Source organism: Pseudogymnoascus destructans, assembly GCF_001641265.1.
Source record: "Pseudogymnoascus destructans isolate 20631-21 unplaced genomic scaffold scaffold_12, whole genome shotgun sequence".
Classification (NCBI taxonomy): domain Eukaryota; kingdom Fungi; phylum Ascomycota; class Leotiomycetes; order Thelebolales; family Thelebolaceae; genus Pseudogymnoascus; species Pseudogymnoascus destructans.
In genome coordinates this window covers 499,724-515,999 of record NW_020167531.1, presented here as the reverse complement: position 1 = coordinate 515,999, position 16,276 = coordinate 499,724, and the positions used below count along the sequence as shown (strand labels likewise).

The 16,276-nt window shown below is 52.6% G+C and overlaps 9 protein-coding genes across 9 annotated transcripts; 4 read left to right on the top strand and 5 right to left on the bottom strand.

Moving 5' to 3' along the window:
* Positions 1–158: 158 nt before the first annotated feature.
* Positions 159–845, top strand: VC83_06481 (uncharacterized protein; the record flags this gene model as incomplete). Its single annotated transcript, XM_024470081.1, has 3 exons — positions 159–294; positions 363–790; positions 840–845. The coding sequence occupies 3 exons, from the start codon at positions 159–161 to the stop codon at positions 843–845; spliced, it is 570 nt and encodes a 189-aa protein (XP_024323531.1).
* On the bottom strand, positions 845–2,202 carry VC83_06480 (uncharacterized protein). The gene is made up of 2 exons (XM_024470080.1): positions 1,394–2,202; positions 845–1,334 (listed from the first exon to the last, which is right to left on the bottom strand). The coding sequence occupies exons 1-2, from the start codon at positions 1,756–1,758 to the stop codon at positions 965–967; spliced, it is 735 nt and encodes a 244-aa protein (XP_024323650.1). The 5' UTR covers positions 1,759–2,202; the 3' UTR covers positions 845–964.
* VC83_06479 (uncharacterized protein) lies at positions 2,203–5,198 on the bottom strand. The gene is made up of 3 exons (XM_024470079.1): positions 3,642–5,198; positions 2,763–3,589; positions 2,203–2,686 (listed from the first exon to the last, which is right to left on the bottom strand). Exons 1-3 carry the CDS (start codon positions 4,826–4,828, stop codon positions 2,625–2,627), a joined length of 2,076 nt encoding a protein of 691 aa, XP_024323683.1. The 5' UTR covers positions 4,829–5,198; the 3' UTR covers positions 2,203–2,624.
* Positions 5,199–5,433: 235 nt separating this feature from the next.
* On the bottom strand, positions 5,434–6,337 carry VC83_06478 (uncharacterized protein; the record flags this gene model as incomplete). The annotated part of the gene is made up of 2 exons (XM_024470078.1): positions 5,434–6,000; positions 6,074–6,337. 2 exons carry the CDS (start codon positions 6,335–6,337, stop codon positions 5,434–5,436), a joined length of 831 nt encoding a protein of 276 aa, XP_024323469.1.
* Positions 6,338–6,787: 450 nt separating this feature from the next.
* On the top strand, positions 6,788–7,979 carry RER2 (cis-prenyltransferase; the record flags this gene model as incomplete). The annotated part of the gene is made up of 3 exons (XM_024470077.1): positions 6,788–7,009; positions 7,061–7,320; positions 7,376–7,979. 3 exons carry the CDS (start codon positions 6,788–6,790, stop codon positions 7,977–7,979), a joined length of 1,086 nt encoding a protein of 361 aa, XP_024323464.1.
* A 161-nt stretch (positions 7,980–8,140) lies between these two features.
* On the top strand, positions 8,141–11,170 carry VPH1 (H(+)-transporting V0 sector ATPase subunit a). Its single transcript, XM_024470076.1, has 4 exons — positions 8,141–8,517; positions 8,571–8,649; positions 8,697–10,751; positions 10,802–11,170. Exons 1-4 carry the CDS (start codon positions 8,389–8,391, stop codon positions 11,149–11,151), a joined length of 2,613 nt encoding a protein of 870 aa, XP_024323662.1. The 5' UTR covers positions 8,141–8,388; the 3' UTR covers positions 11,152–11,170.
* Positions 11,171–12,535, bottom strand: VC83_06475 (uncharacterized protein; the record flags this gene model as incomplete). The annotated part of the gene is made up of 2 exons (XM_024470075.1): positions 11,171–12,331; positions 12,437–12,535. The coding sequence occupies 2 exons, from the start codon at positions 12,533–12,535 to the stop codon at positions 11,813–11,815; spliced, it is 618 nt and encodes a 205-aa protein (XP_024323466.1). The 3' UTR covers positions 11,171–11,812.
* A 315-nt stretch (positions 12,536–12,850) lies between these two features.
* Positions 12,851–13,276, bottom strand: VC83_06474 (uncharacterized protein; the record flags this gene model as incomplete). The annotated part of the gene is made up of 2 exons (XM_024470074.1): positions 12,851–13,021; positions 13,184–13,276. 2 exons carry the CDS (start codon positions 13,274–13,276, stop codon positions 12,851–12,853), a joined length of 264 nt encoding a protein of 87 aa, XP_024323465.1.
* A 2,261-nt stretch (positions 13,277–15,537) lies between these two features.
* Positions 15,538–15,840, top strand: VC83_06473 (uncharacterized protein; the record flags this gene model as incomplete). The annotated part of the gene is made up of 1 exon (XM_024470073.1): positions 15,538–15,840. One exon carries the CDS (start codon positions 15,538–15,540, stop codon positions 15,838–15,840), a length of 303 nt encoding a protein of 100 aa, XP_024323467.1.
* Positions 15,841–16,276: the final 436 nt, after the last annotated feature.

Below are 16,276 nucleotides of genomic sequence, written 5' to 3'. Positions count from 1 at the left end.
TTGAGCCGTTATCAGACCTTATCGCCATATCATCCTCTCCCCCTCCCCTCCCTCCTCTTCCTCCACCACCACTCCAAATCTCTCCACCCTCAGAAAACCTCACAACCACAACCAGCCTGCCCCACCACAATCTGCATCCCACCCGCTTCAACTTCACAATGTCCACCCCCGCCACCCCCGCCACCCTCGCCGCCCTATCCGCCTACTCCGCCTGCGACATCTCCGACGCCCTCCTCGCCCTCCGCCTCCCCCACGGCGGCTTCATCCCCGACCTCTCCCCCATCTCCCCCCCGCGTCAGCATCCCCCCTCGTCGCTCTAGCTTCAACACTGCTCTACCTCCCCCTTAACCCCCCGCCACCAGCATCTACACCCTCTCCTGCGCCGCCGTCCAACATCCCCGCCGGAACGCACTGGACGGATCTCGTGCCTACGGATACGATATTAATCCAATCCGGCCCCCCCTCTCACGCCGCGATGTTGGGGGGGATCCTGGCAATGCGGCTGAAGTACCGCGGCGTGCGTGCTGTGATCGCGCATGGCCGCGTTAGGGACGTGGGAGAGATTAGGGGGGTGGAGCTACCGGTCTGGTCGCTCGGGACGTCTACAGTAGGGAGCGGGGGCGGTGTGAAAGCGCATGCAGTTGATGTTGTGGTTGAAGTTGGAGGCGTGAGTGTCAAGGCTGGGGATGTGGTTGTCGCGGATCCGGGGAATGGGGTTGTGGTTATCCCCGCTGAAAAGGTGGGAGAGGTGCTGGCGCTGTTGCCGGGGTTGGCGGTGGCGGATGGGAGGGTTAAGGAGGCGGTGGGGGGGGGATGGGGGTGGGTGAGGCGTTTAAAAGATTTAGGAAATGAAGAAAAGGGAGGGAGGAGGATTGTAGAGAGAAGGGGGGGGATATTAGATTTTCAATTATACTCGCTAAAGGCGACAGACACTTCCCTTCCTTCACTACACTATTGGTATCAATCAATCCAACCACGCCCACGTCCCCACCACCCTCCCCTCCTCCTCCGCCGCAAGCTTAAGGAACATCCCCGGGCTAAGATCTATATCCGTCGCCTTACACCCCGTGCAGCGATCCACCACCTTGACATCCACGCTCCTCGTCTTCCCATCCCTAGCATCCGTGTGCGTCACCCTCAATTTCCTGCCACACAGCGGATTCTCATTCGGATTCCCTGATATCGAGGCCGCGTCGTAGAGGAGGTGCGAGACGGCGCAGATGGGGTCGGAGGAGGAGTTTTCAAGGCCGCAGCTCCCGAACCCCGGGCCGGGGGAGTAGTATGTTAGATCTCCCATGTGCGGTGTTGCGTTTCCGGGAAGTGGGAGGGCGGCGCTGCTCCATGTTAGCCATGTACAAAAATCAAATAACTCAAAAGGTAAAGGTGCACGAACGAATCTCCCTCCGCCTTCTTCAATCCAAGACCAAGCCCCAGCCCTAGCACCAGAACAAGCAACGCCAGCAGTCCCAGAGCACCTAGCAACACCGTCCGTCGACTGCGTCCCAGATACTGTCTATTAGGCGACATAATCCCACCGAGCCTCTCCTTCAACCCGGGCCGTGGCGCTGTAGTCGCAGGGGCTATATACGTAGGCGCTGCGGCATAGGGCGCACCGCTCTCAATGGCTTTCTCGTCCGCGCTGATGGACAGCGCGGCAGAGGATTGGAAGGATTGCGATGCTGTGGGCGATGGGTGCGTGGGGAGGTGCGCGTTGTTGCCTTCCCAGGGGGGGTTGGCGAAGGGGTCTGCTGTCGCCATAGTTATTGTGGTGGTCTTGCGCGGCGAGTTTGGTTTCTCAAGGTGCGCGGTTTGCCCTGGGTGTGGTGGTGGGCGCTTCGATCCGTTGGTAGCTGCCTTCTATCGTCGATTACCAGGCGCGCAGGAATGAGATATCGCGACAAATCGCGCGTAGGTTCTCGAAGAAAGGAAAGCGCATATGGGATGGGAGATTGAAGTCTCCACCGCCGCCGTTGTTGGTCCTGTCCTACCATCCATCCCCTTGCGCTGCTGCCCTGATTTAATTTCCAGCTTCGGGGGACGGCAGATAGGCGGCGGCGGCGCATAGGGGTGGAGCGCATCGACAGTAATGTTGGCAACGGGGCGGGGCGGGGCGGGAGATGAGGTGGCGGCTGGCTGGGGCGAGCTTGGCGATAAGCGGAGGAGGCAACAGTGATGTTCTAGCACGATGCATGCCAGAGAAAGAGCGATATATTCTGGTCATTATGTATTGATCTGTCTGTCTGTTGCAGTGGGCTGTGCAGAAAAACTTATTTACGTTACACTCGTTATATCCTGTTCCACGGAACTTGCGTCTGCGCTGGAGGGGGGTTGGGTTCCCCCAAAAAAACCACAAAAACAAAAAAACACAAGGAAAGAAAGACAACTATAGACACACAGAAAAGTATCCAGGTTTCCCTATTTTCATCTGGTGGGCCCTCACTCCCTCCTTTCCTTCTCTATATACCGTGTGTGTGTGTGTGTGTTTGTGTGTTTGTGTGTTTCGCCCTATAAGCGCCAGAGTAGAAGAGCCGGCCGGCCTGGTTCCGTGGCAAATAACAAAACGCCGTGTTGTCCGATCCATATCGTTGAAGAAAGTGGTCTGGGATCTCCGTCACCAGCCTAGCCTACCGCCCATTAAAACGCCGGCTCTTCATGTTCTCCTTACAGTCGTCGCAGTACCATTTTGCTGCTGACAGTGTTAGCAAGCCGTCGACATCGTCATGACATAGACAGAGAGAAGGAAGGGGGGGAGGGAAACTCACCATTCTTCGGCGCCACCTTCAGTCCCGCACATTCCATATGGAACCACTCCTTCGCACACGCATCATTATCACACGCCACCATCTCCCCGTAGCTGACACCATTGCAGTAGCAGTACCGCGGCTCATTAGCATCAACCTCCACCTCCTCATCGTCCTCCGCATCACCTAGCACGCTATTCCCCGCGTCCTCTTCAGCAGGCTGCGCAGCAACAAGCAGCGCCGCTTGTCCAGCCCCCTTCTTATGCGACCTCTTCGCCGCCCCGCCGTCAACGGTGTTGCGCCTACTACCCGCGCGCACAGGCTCCGCGAGCGTCGGCATAGCAGGCGTAGATGGCTTGCTCGCGCGCCCGCTCTTCGTCATGACGGGTGGCGCCGTGACAGTCTGTACAGTCTGCGCAGCGTCGGCGGCGGACTCGAGATCCTCATGCTTAAGCGGCCCATCTTTGCGGGGACCAGCGAGGAGGGCGCCGCGCATAGCGGGGTCGGTGGGGTCGGCGTCTTCGAGGACGTGTTCGCCCTTGGTGTTGGCGGCGGTTTCCTTCATTGATGTTTTGATTTCGGGGATGGGGCGCCCGGTGACGCTAGAGGCGTTGGTAAGGTCCGGTAGGGTGTTGATGCCGTTGGGTTTGATTGATGCAGATGAGGATGCGCGCGGGCGATAGGAGTCCACGACGTTTTGGAGGGAGTTCTGTCGCGCTCGCATGGCGGTGGGTCGGCCGTTGGCGGGAGGGGGGGAGTTTCGGTTGTTCTTGGTTTCTTGCACTGAGTTGCGGACGGGAGACGATGCAAGCCTGGGGGACATGACATTCGAGTTCGCCGCAGCAGTCCTAAGCGATCAATATTAACATGTAAGTTATCGCATTCCATTGGGTGACATACCTTTTCCTTGGCTGGCCATTCGTAGTCGCCGCCGCCTTTGATCGTTTCTTCGAGTCGGTAAGTGGTGTGCCGTGGGGACTGTTGGTTTTGCCCTTAGCACCAACTCCATTGCTCCCATAGACGCTACTAATTGATCGTTCTATAACTGCTCCTCCATTCGGTCCCTTGTCGACCTTGCGCCTCTTCGACGGTGGATTGCCGTGCGCGCCGCCACTATTTGTAGTACCACCAGAATTCGATGTGTCGGCCGGTCTGCCCTTCTTTGTGTTGCCATGGGGCCTCTTATTGTCCTTGCGGTGATCGGTGTTGTCATCAAAGTCCGACTCGGCAAGCTGTTGGCGCCCTTTCTTCGCAAGCATCGCCTGCTTCCTGGCGTCGCTGCGGGCTGCTGCTTCTTCAGCCGCAGCTGCAGCGGCGGCATTTGTGAGGTGGTTGACATTCGCATTCTCGCGCCTTGATCTCTCGTTCGGCTTGTTGACGACCCTGTTCTCGGTGTATGCCCAATGCTTTGTGTTGCCGTGTCGCGCCTCTTCGCTAATCTCGCCTTCGACGAAAGGAAGGCAGTCGGTCAACCTCGCAAGGTGCTTATCGAGAGCCTCGGTCGCAGTGGATATTACGTGGTTCTTTTCGTCGAGGGATACTAGCATCTCTTGCATCGTGTAGGCGCATTGTCGGAAGAGCTGGCGGCGAGGAAGGTTGTCTGCGTCATAAATCGCAGTCGCACCATCTGGGTTGTCGGTGTCATCAAACGTGGAAGTATTTCGGCCGTTTGCAATTGAGCCATTGACGCTCATAGGGACACTGCCAGGGGTTGGAGTTGAGTCTGTTATCTGTAGTCTGTCTGTAGATTGTGATCGGGCTGGTAGTGGGTGGTTGAGGGCCGTCTCGACGAGTTGGACCAGCGCCTCTTCTGGCGCAAAAATTTTCGCATCAACTTCCTTGAGCAGTGTGAAGTGTCGAACAAGCTCTCTAGGTAATGCAGTTATAGCGTCGGCGAAATGTGTGAGTGCAGGATAGATTTCGGTCTGCTCCTCCTCGTCGGGGGAAATGCGTCCGGAGGCATCGCGAGCGCTGAATGAGCGCCCGAGGCCACTGTGAGCTCTTGGTGGGTTTGCTCGAGTCTGGCGAACAGGCTGGGCCCTGCGACCCGATGATGTATCGGGGGGCATTTGTCGTGCCGTCCTCATCGTGTTCTGGTAGTTGTGTTTCGATGATGGTCGACGTCTGGTGGTGGGCAGAGGTTATCGGGAGCTCCTGTGTGCGACGATGTGTAGTAACTAAGGTCAGAGATACGTATTCTGCTCTGTTATTCTTTGAGTATGAAGCATAGAGAATAGCGGTAATTCACCATGGAATTCATGGGATCATGGGTAATTTCTTGCGCTGGAACAAGAGGGTAAAGAGCGGGAATGGGGAGGGCTGATGGTCGCAACCAAAAGGTGTGTTTGTCTTCAGTGCAAACATACCGTTGGATTTACCAGACGGATAACAATGCCACGCCAGCATTAATAGCTCCAAGGTACGTACGTAAATAGCACCATAAAAGAAATATCTGTGTACTATAAATGCAAAAATAATTAAAATAATATTAGTATATGAAGTGGGGTTTATTAGCTATTATGACAGTTTCAATTGCACTAATTGGTTGCCTTTTTGTGTAGATAATTAATTTATCAACGTAGAATTAAACATTTTATTATCAACTTTATATTATATTCGAATATTTATTGAGTCCGAATTTCACACGTCATTGTCCATTGTCCATATAACATTTAACTTATACTGTAGCCATCTAGAACGCGCCTCTAAACTGGTCAACTAACTGCCTTCCCAGCGTCCTTCGCGGAGCCACGTTCCCTCCCTGACGGCCATCTGAGCCTGTGGCTGCGGCAGCATTTGTATTCTCCTCTTCGAGCCTCCTCCTGAGCCCCTCAAACCCCTCGCCGCGCTTTTGTGGTGCAATTCCAACCATCCACCCTGGAATGCGCCAGGAAACCATCACTCTAGGCAAGACTTCATTCCGCCAGAGATATCCCACCGCCCACCCAATCGCAGCTCCGAGTAATGACCCCGGAAACTGAGCCAGAGCAAGTTGGCCTACTAATAAATAGGTATAGGACTTGTCCGAGAAGGTAAGGCCAACAAATGGCGCATTGGCGGGCGGGGCAGGCGACGTAGCGATGCGGTACTTGTATGTGTGAGGGATGGCTGCATAGTATTGCGCAAGGAGGGCATATATAAGAGGAGTGAGGCCCGCGGGGAGGTAGTTGATTCTGTTGAATGAGAGGGGCCGGATGACCAGGGCGAGTATGATTGGGGGCAGGAGCGCCGTTAGAGGAAAGAGGACGAGGAGAAAGGACTGCATTGAATTAGCCATATACATATATCCAACCACCATGTAACCGGCAGCTTTATTAGAGCAGAAGACTTACGGCGAATTTGCGCGAACCCCAGAGCCGTTCGATGCCCCGAAGACTATACAGCGTCATGGCGGCCATGAGAACCTCGCTCGAGTTGGTGTAGCAGAGCTGATATATAAATGCGCGCCAGAGCTGACCATACTTCCAGAAGTGCGGATCGACTTGGATCCAAAAGTAGTATTTGATATCAGTGACGGAGACCAAGATGGACGCGGCTATGATTCCCAGGACGAGGCTGCGGGACACAGGCGCACCGGCGAAACCTGAGGAGTGCATGGTGGGTGAAACCGATATGCGCAATGTCGCCGAGCACAGCTCAATGCGACCGCATACGAAGGTAAGAAGCTGTTGGTGAGCTTATGTGAAGTTGAGCTCTCTATGTGATAGGGGAAACTCGCAATAGCGGTGGGGGGTGAGATCTGAAGATAGCTGTTGATTGCCACATATCACCAAGGCCACAGTCGATGATGGCGCGTACGGGCTAACCCGAGAGTGTCGTATGCGTAAGGCTTAGCCACATATTGTCTCTCAACCCCCAGCCTCGCCAACTTCAAAAAGTCCACGTCCAGGTACTTGGACAACTCTTCATGACCACGCATAACCGCTTTTCACTATAAACCACCAGAGGATTGTTAGCTGTACACATTTCGAAGCGTATGCCCAATTGCTATCTCGACCTCCACAGCTCCAAGACCCGGATGGCCTGAGAAAGACCCATCCGCCAACATGACGTCTATGCATCTCAATCAGTTGCGGAAATGGGTCTATTCCTCCCCGCCAGTTGAATGGGGCATGAACCAGGTGCGCGAGCTGCTTATAGGCGCCGTGAGCCAGGGACCAGTTCCTCAGCACATCGCATTCGTCATGGATGGGAACCGTCGGTTTGCGCGGAGCCACAAGATAGAGACTGCGGAAGGACACAACCTGGGCTTCGAGTCTTTAGCTAAGGTTGGTGAATACCCCATCAGTTATGGTATGGACATGCTAACTCGCGCATAGATCCTGGAAGTTTGCTACAAACTAGGCGTCAAAGTTATTACAGTCTACGCATTCAGCATCGAGAATTTTAAGAGGTCGAAATACGAGGTCGATGCGCTGATGGACTTGTTCAAGGTCAAGCTGGCACAAATATCACAGCATGGGGAGCTACTGGATCAGTACGGAGCAAGCATCAGGATACTGGGGCAGCGCGACCTGATCAGGCCCGATATACTTGAAGCCTGCAACAATGCAGTCGAGGTTACACGAGGGAATGGAGAGTTCGTCTATCCCGTATCCTCTATGGAAGATCTTCAGTCAGCTAACTTGACTCAGTGCCATACTTAATATCTGCTTCCCATATACCTCCCGTGATGAGATCACAACCGCGATCCGCTCAACAGTTGATGAGCTATCCACACCACTCCCCACCCCAAAGCGCCCATTTTCTGAAAGGCGTATCGCCCAGAAGCTTCGGTCACGAAACCTGACATCCTCCTCCTCTTCGCCGCCCCGCCAGGCCTCGCCTACGAGGGTTGAGGTCCCAGGAGCTGGAACCGAACTTGACGACTCCATTTCCTCGAGCGCGACGCTCCATCCTGACTCTGTGTCGAGTTCGGATGTCCCGAATCCAGAGGAGCCCACGTATCCGGACCCAGAGAGCATCACCGCTGCGACGGTCGAGGCACATCTGTTTACTGCCGGAAACCCGCCCCTGGATCTCCTGATCCGGACAAGCGGCGTGAAACGTCTTAGCGATTTTATGCTCTGGCAATGCCACGAAGACACGCAGCTTAGATTTTTAGACTGCTACTGGCCGGAGTTCAGCCTAAGACACTTCTTGCCCGTGCTTATTGAATGGCAGTGGCAGAGGAAGTATGGTGACGACAAGGAGGGAGGAGCTGTTAAAGCGAGACCGAAGTCAGCAAAGATGTATTAATAAGATGATACCGGTACTACCCCACACAGTTCTGGATTTCATAGCAAGTTTGGCGCCCGGAGCACGTTTACTCGACACTGTTGGTGACGAAATATATTGCAAGTTACATTATGTATAGATGTCGAAAATAATGGAAGCAAAAGAGTTAGATTGTAAAAACCATTCATAATTAATAGTATAAAGTAGTATTTATTCTTGGTGAACATGACACTCGATGTATGATAATAACTGCCTGTAAGTCACGGGTTCCCGTGACTGATTGGTTGTGGCGGCTTAGTCACCCGATATCCGCTAGGTAGCTACAGTCACTGCAACGGATACCATCACTCTGTTCGGTCGAAGCTCCAAGGGACCCTCTCACATTTCGATACCTTTCCCTTCTCAAGCTCCTTTCTCTGAGTCGGCCATCATGGCGCCAGCAAAGGATACCATGTTCCGCTCGGTGGACATGAGCATGGTGCAACTGTACGTCGCCAACGAGATAGGCAGGGAGGTCATCAACGCTTTGGGCGAGATTGGACAGATCCAATTCCGCGACGTGAGTATTGCTAATGGAGACAAGTGTGGCTCATATGCTGATGGTGCTCGTAGCTTAACTCGGAAACGTCGGCCTTCCAACGTACCTTCACACAGGAGATTCGGCGGTTAGATAACGTCGAGCGACAGCTTCGTATGTCCCCTGGTGACCTCTGGAGGGATAATCGCTGACGCAAGCAGGCTACTTTCACTCACAGATGGAGAAGGCTGAAATTCCTCTACGAAAACTCGATTTGGACATCGAGTCCCTGGCTGCGCCATCTACCTCCGAAATCGACGAGCTTTCCGATCGAAGCCAAAGCCTCGAGCAAAGGGTCGCCTCGTTAAACGATAGCTACGAGACGCTGAAGAAGAGAGAGGTGGAGCTGATAGAGTGGAGATGGGTGTTGAAAGAGGCCGGAGGATTCTTCGATAGGGCGCATGGCAATGTTGATGAACTTCGGACGTCTATCGACCAGGACGACGATGCGCCTCTACTCCAAGATGTCGAACAGCACCCACAAAATGGCGAGGCTGGCGAGCGATCTCTGTCAATCATGAACATTGGCTTTGTTTCCGGCGTCATCCCACGCGAACGTGTTGCAGCCTTCGAGAGGATCCTGTGGCGCACGCTCCGCGGCAACTTATATATGAACCAGTCAGAGATCCCCGAAACCCTTGTCGACCCGACAAACAATGAAAGAGTGGATAAAAATGTCTTTGTCATTTTTGCACACGGAAAGGAGATTATCGCAAAGATCCGGAAGATCTCCGAGTCCCTGGGAGCCGATTTATACAATGTGGACGAGAACAGCGACCTGCGCCGAGACCAGATTCACGAAGTTAACACTCGACTCAGTGATCTCGGAAGCGTCCTGCGAAACACCAAGCAGACTCTCGATGCTGAGTTGACACAGATCGCTCGCAGCTTGGCAGCTTGGATCGTGATCATCAAGAAGGAGAAGGCTGTTTATGAAACGCTCAACCTCCTATCCTTTGATCATGCAAGGAAGACTCTTATTGCGGAAGCTTGGTGCCCGTCGAACTCCCTCCCTCAGATCAAGGCCGCCCTTCAAGACGTCAATAATCGGGCCGGTCTAACTGTCCCATCTATCATCAATGAGATCCGGACAAATAAGACACCACCAACTCTCCAAAAGACGAACCGATTCACAGAAGGCTTCCAGACCATTATCAATGCTTATGGTACCTCGAAGTATCACGAAGTGAACCCTGGATTGCCTACCATCGTCACGTTTCCATTCCTCTTCGCCGTCATGTTCGGTGATCTTGGACATGGCTTTATCATGTTCTGCGCGGCAGCTGCCATGATCTACTGGGAAAAACCACTGAAGAAGGTTCGGGACGAACTGTTCACGATGGCTTACTATGGTCGCTATATCATGCTTATGATGGGAATCTTCTCTATGTACACCGGTCTCATTTACAACGATATCTTTTCGCGATCGATGTCCCTCTTCTCGTCTGCTTGGGAATGGCCTACAGACTTCAAGAAAGGGGACACGGTCGTAGCGCACCTGAATCGCGATGGACACCGATACCCGTTCGGTCTTGACTGGATGTGGCACGGAGCTGAGAACGAGCTTCTTTTTGCAAACAGTTACAAGATGAAGCTCAGTATCCTCATGGGTTGGTGCCACATGACCTACTCCCTGTGCCTCTCCTATATCAACGCTCGTCGCTTCAAGTCCCCGATCGATATTTGGGGTAATTTTATCCCGGGCATGATCTTCTTCCAATCTATCTTCGGATACCTTGTGTTCACCATCGTCTACAAGTGGTCAACCGATTGGTACCCGCTGGCGCCTGATGACTGGCCTGCCGGCGTGCAAGCGCCTAACCACAGGAATCCACCTGGACTGCTGAATATGCTGATCTACATGTTCCTCCAACCCGGCACTATTGATGTGCCTTTATACGGTGATGGAACGTACCAGAAGATCATTCAGAACTTCCTCGTCGTCATTGCTATTATCCAGGTCCCCATCCTGCTCTTCCTCAAGCCCTTTTATCTGCGCTGGGAGAATAACCAGGCCCGCGCCAAGGGTTACCGCGGAATCGGCGAGACGTCGCGCATCAGTGCTCTCGATGGAGACGATGATGACCGTCGTGCTAGCATTGCTAGTGAGACGGAGGGTGTAGATATGATTACTCAGGGCATCGACAATGACGCCGAAGGCCATGAGGAGTTCGAGTTTGGCGAAGTTATGATCCACCAAGTTATCCACACTATTGGTAAGCAATCCTTCCCCCCTTTCTCATTTACCCACTCTAACAAATACTAGAATTCTGCCTCAACTGCGTCTCCCACACGGCGTCCTACCTCCGTCTCTGGGCCCTCTCGCTCGCGCATCAACAGCTTTCCCTTGTCTTGTGGTCTATGACCCTTAACAACGGATTGAACTCAACCGGTATCAGCGGAGTGATTACCCTTGTCGTAACGTTCTACATGTGGTTCTTCCTCAGTGTCTGCGTGCTCGTCGTCATGGAGGGCACGAGTGCTATGTTGCACTCGCTGCGTCTGCACTGGGTCGAGGCGATGAGCAAACATTTCATGGGCGACGGAATTGCATTCGAGCCGTTCAGCTTCAGGCAGATGCTGGAGGAGGACGAGGAGGTGAAGGAGTTCAGTTAGAAGGGTATGCGGCGCATGTAACAATATATACACTGTCTTTGGATTTTCCTTATGTTGCCCTAGCGGCGTGTAGATGTTATGAATTGGAGAAAGTACGCTAGTCACTTCTTCTGTGACTCAATTCTGTAACGTGACTTGTGATCGGAGTTAGAGCTGCATCTTCGCTCCACATACCCCCCCTTCGGCATTCGCATGGAGCTGACTCCTCTCCCACCCATGCGTTATGTAGCACATAGATAGCGCAGTGCTGTACTGTCCAGTCGGACCGTTGCTGACCCAAGTCCGACTCCCCCCCTTTTCGCTCCCAAACTCTAATGGTAACACCTCACCCCCCCATGCCTATTGAGAGTGGTGTGCCTGGCCCTCCCTGCCAACCCGGCCGCACCTGCGATAGAGTAGCTGCGGACCAGGCCCGTGGCGCCGCAGCCGCACGTCCGATATCGGTAAGTGCGCTGAGCGCCGCCTTCGCCGATTTTTCTCTTCGTGAACGGGATGGTGAAACGCGGGGGACGCGGTTCAGGTGTCTCTGAGATAGAGTCTACGGTGATATATACACCAGAGTCGGCATCCCGCATCTGGAGCCCTCACTTAGTTAGCCATTACTCAACCCCCCTCCTTTTCCGTTTCCCCCTAACCCTCCGTCCCCTCCAAGCCTAGTTGATCAGTGCTCTTTGATCTTGAGCCCATTGGCACTGTTATTCTGATACCTCACCCCAGTCAGCCGATCCGTGACTCCCATAATATCATTTTCCGCCCAAAGAATCCTGCCCTCGGGGTGTCCCAGCAAATGCCCATACCCCGTCCCGGGGATCACCTTCCCGCCCGATCCACGGCGCCCAACAAGAAACTCCTCGTCTAATGTGCCAACGCAGATCTCAACCTCGCCCTCCTCGTGCGCAGGCGCGCAATCAATCATCCCATCGAGCGCCTGGCGTGTGGCGCGCGAGCCTCCGATGTCAGCCAGCCCGTGAACGTCGCAGCACAGGCGCGGGTCCTGGCGCCAGGCAATGAAGGAGCCGCAGCGCTTGCAGAAGAGGCGGTGGTAACCGGGCGAGCAGCTGTAGTCGCCTAGCTCCGAGGCGGGGGCCACGCAGGAGAAGGAGGAGAGGGGGAGAGTGTGGAGGTGAAGCATCATGGCGCCGGATTGCTTGCGGCATGCGGTGCAGAGGCATTTGGTTGACTGGCGGAGGGGGTCAGCGGGGCTTTTTTTTAAAAAAAGTTGGGATTGGGGGATGGAGGGGTGAAGAGGTGAGTCAGATGAATTGGGAATGGATTGAAGACATACGTTCATGGCAAAATCGTGGCCTGGAGGGAAGACGACGCTGTATCTGATTGCGCCGCAGAGACAGCCGCCCGCGGCTTTGACTGGCAGCTTTTCCTGCATGATTCTATTTTATATTTGATTCGAGAGAATGCTTGTTTGGAAATATGTTTGCTTTTGAAAAGCAAATGACGCGCAGCTGTAGTAATAAGCTCAGTTGCTGACAGGCATCCCACCTCAAGTGTTAGTCATGTCATTCACTTGGCGGCGGTTCGGGTCGCGTATGTCGGACGACGTGTTCAGCACTTGATGCGGGGAAATAATGCTCCGTATCACGCTGTCACGGGAGTTGAGGATGAGCACGTAAAGTTGCATGGTATGTTGCCATTTAATCGTGCCTCATAACTCATATTTATACCTTATTCGAACCTACCCCCTTTATCCCCTGACCCCATGAGCAACAGAGAACTTCCACCTCGTTCCCTTGATCCCGTTGCCCTCCCACGCGAGATATGAGCCGCACGATGTGCAGAACCAGCGCATGTTATCTTTGATGACTTGGTAGTTGGCGAGTGGAGCGGCGGGGCGGATGGGGAGGTCTAGGTGAAGCTGCTGCGGGGTAGAATGTGGATGTGCAAGGCGACGGCTCCGGATTGCTTGCGGCAAAGGGCGCAGAAGCAGGCTACTAACGGGAGAGGTGTGACCTGACGAATGGAGACAAAAATTTTAAAGAAATATGAGTTGGAAATGGTTTCAACTAAGGGGTCTTACGCTGGCTTTGAAGTCGTGATCTTCGGGGAGGTTAACCTCGTATCTGACGGCTTTGCAGAGGCAGCCGCGGGTGATCTTGGTAGGCGTTGACATTGTGCTTGGTTATGGGATGTGAGAATTTCGCGAGAGTTGTGGGGTTTTGAGTTAAAAAAGGGGCGGTTCGAATCATAAACACTGGCCAATTCATATATACTGATGTATTACCCGCGCCTACAAACCCCAGGTAAACCACCGTGGGATGCATATATGATATCGAGCGTCTGAAACACGAAGTAGTCACCGACGGAGTAGTCCCCGATCACAATCGCCGGACGAATATCAGTCCCCGATCACAATCGCCGGACGAATATCAGCCCCGATCACAATCGCCGGACGAATATCAGTCCCCGATCACAATCGCCGGACGAATATCAGTCCCCGATCACAATCGCCGGACGAATATCAGTCCCCGATCCAAACCCCGGATGCGCTCATCGCGCTAATTAAGGGGCAATCGCCGCGTACGTGGTAACTTGGGTCCTTATCTCACGTTGCTTGACCTTATCGAGGCAACCATATGATATTTCTGTCTTTAGTTTAAGTTTTGTATGGAGTCTTTCTCATATTTTGCCCCTCAAATCTCACGGTGACGTTCCTGGTCTTTGGTTTTCGTCTCGCAAACCCACCAGCAAACACCGTTTCGGCGGATATGATATCACGGCATCTGCTGGCTTCCCTAAGTTAATCCAGACCCCACATTTTCAAAGGCTAGCTCCGAGGGTTCCAAAAGCCGACATCCAGAAGCAAACACCGCGCCTAGGCGGGCGGATAGCGGGTAAGCTAGTCGCCACCGTGGCTCCTAAATTAGGGGGTAGATCCTAGAAGCACTACTGGATCTAGGCCTGGATTACGTGAACACGATTAATAGGAGTAAAAGGCGCTACTGAGAAGGTTAGTTCATGATATGGGGATGTGAGGAGCGTGCAAACCCCAGATTTTGCTTGTCTAGATCATCAAGACCGTTGTGTAGGGCGTGCCCATATATATATGGAACGTGTTGGGAAAAAATGCCATCATGGGAAGTCTGGTCTATTCGATGAGGCTACAGAGTGATATTTATACAGGTCAACTTCGTTGGCGTTGAGTGTAAGAGAAGGCTGCGATGATGTTCCGTACAAGAGAAGCTGAACATCCCAAACTTCGCAATTATTCTTGTTTGAGACTTCATGCGCCTGCGATACACTTCGAACAGAGAGCTGGAGTGTACCAACTTTGATGAATCAAGAATCTCAAATTATACATCATTTTTGCAGTACTTAAGATCCAGCTTTGCCGACATGGAGGAGTCTTCGCCGCCAGAACCGCTGAATCGGCCTCTCCGTCTCCTCTCTTTAGACGGCGGCGGAATCAGAGGCATTTCAGAGCTTGTAATACTCAGGAAATCATGCACCGTGTTGGCCGGGCTTTGAAAGTGGAGACGCCGCTATCGACTGACTACTTCGATATGATCTGTGGAACAAGCACTGGCGGGAGTATCCATCCATAGCTGAAGTTGTAGCGGTGAGTTATTCTAATATTGCATAAACTTATTGTTATTCTTCTCGGCTGTCTCCGATTATCAGTTCCCGAAGCTATTGATACGTATCGAGCCCTGACCAAACAAGTCTTCTCAGAGAAGAAGGCCCCTGGAAAAGAGGGACCTTGAAAGCCTCCAATCTAGAAAACGCAATAAAAGAAACTATCCAGAACTACTTTCAAATCAGGCAAAATAAGTCAGCACCAACGATCGCTGTCCTTTATGGTATGGGTGGATGCGGCAAGACCCAGGTTGCACTCGAATACTGTCGACAGGGACAGAATGAGAAATGGTTTTCTGCAATATTCTGGTTCGATGCAAGCACCCTAGCAAGCATGGCGCAATCTTTTTCCAACGTGGCCGATGAACTGTCCAAGCCAAATTTTGATGCGGCAGATGTCAAAGGTAACATTCGGTTTGTTCCTAATGAGGAATATCTGTTGAATCCTCGGCCCGGAAGCATGGATCAGGGCCCTGATACCGAAGCTGTGTCAGCCAAACCAGGAGGGTTTTAGGATCCGAACCACGAATAGGCACACCCGTAACAGTATATATAGTACTTAGAATAGCTTCAATTATAAAAACATGCATTATAAAATTATCACTTCGGGCCCTACTGCTTCGTGACTGTATTTTCGGCTTATATTCTCTACCTACTGCCCTACGGATATTGTCCAACAGGTTATGAGCCCGGGATCAGTGCAGAGATCTTATAACCAAAATATCGATCAATTGAAGCATCGAAGCTTCCAAACCGTCGCATCGATACTGTCATCGCCAGCAGCATCACTGGCCTAGAATGACGACAGAGCATCTGCTCACTACCCTGAAGAGCCATGAGAAGCTCAAAGGCAGCGCCAACTTCCTATCATGGAAGCGACGAATTGAACAGACACTAGCCCAGGCGGGCGTCATCGAATACGCTCTCGGTGTGGAAAAAGGGGTAAAGCCCACGGCGGCCAATCCAAACGAAGAACTAGGCATCGGCAATAAATCAGAGCCCTTTATCATATGGTTTAGGGGCAATGCCCAGGCCTATTCGATCATCGAAGCCACCTGTAGCTCTGATACACACGATCAGAGTGACAGTCAATGCTGCTGAAGCCTGGATACTGCTCGAAAACCGGTACAAAGGAAAGGCCAATTACATCTTGACGCAGGCCTTCGATGACTGGTATACCCTGACGCTTGACCCAGAAGATGTCGCTACATTCAATATCCGGCTCAAAAATATAAACTCGCAGCTCAAAGGAGCAGGACTTGAAGTCCCAGCGGCCATGTCGATGCTGCATTACCTGAACACTGTTGTCATACTGACATTCGTTGCACTCAGTTTGCTATCAAACTCAAGAGCAAACTTAGAAATCTCCTCCTCAAACCTACAAGTCACCATACATATCTTGGCTTATCACACCAACAACAGAAGCAATACTACTCAACGATTGCTGCAAACTCTTCTACTACATCTGTTTATGCTACATACATCACGGCATATCATTTAGACACTCATTGAACAAGTTATTAAGAAAATCTCCTCC

Bases quoted from the DNA above. Each gene is read 5' to 3' on its own strand.
- VC83_06480 (XM_024470080.1), bottom strand. From the start codon at position 1,758: ATGGCGACAGCAGACCCCTTCGCCAACCCCCCCTGGGAAGGCAACAAC. The intron at 1,335-1,393 runs GTTCGTGCACCT...AACATGGAGCAG, and splicing joins AAGAAGGCGGAGGGAGATTC to CGCCGCCCTCCCACTTCCCG.
- VC83_06479 (XM_024470079.1), bottom strand. From the start codon at position 4,828: ATGAGGACGGCACGACAAATGCCCCCCGATACATCATCGGGTCGCAGG. The intron at 3,590-3,641 runs GTATGTCACCCA...TTGATCGCTTAG, and splicing joins AATGGCCAGCCAAGGAAAAG to GACTGCTGCGGCGAACTCGA. The intron at 2,687-2,762 runs GTGAGTTTCCCT...CACTGTCAGCAG, and splicing joins GAAGGTGGCGCCGAAGAATG to CAAAATGGTACTGCGACGAC.
- VPH1 (XM_024470076.1), top strand. From the start codon at position 8,389: ATGGCGCCAGCAAAGGATACCATGTTCCGCTCGGTGGACATGAGCATG. The intron at 8,650-8,696 runs GTATGTCCCCTG...TGACGCAAGCAG, and splicing joins TAACGTCGAGCGACAGCTTC to GCTACTTTCACTCACAGATG. The intron at 10,752-10,801 runs GTAAGCAATCCT...AACAAATACTAG, and splicing joins CCAAGTTATCCACACTATTG to AATTCTGCCTCAACTGCGTC.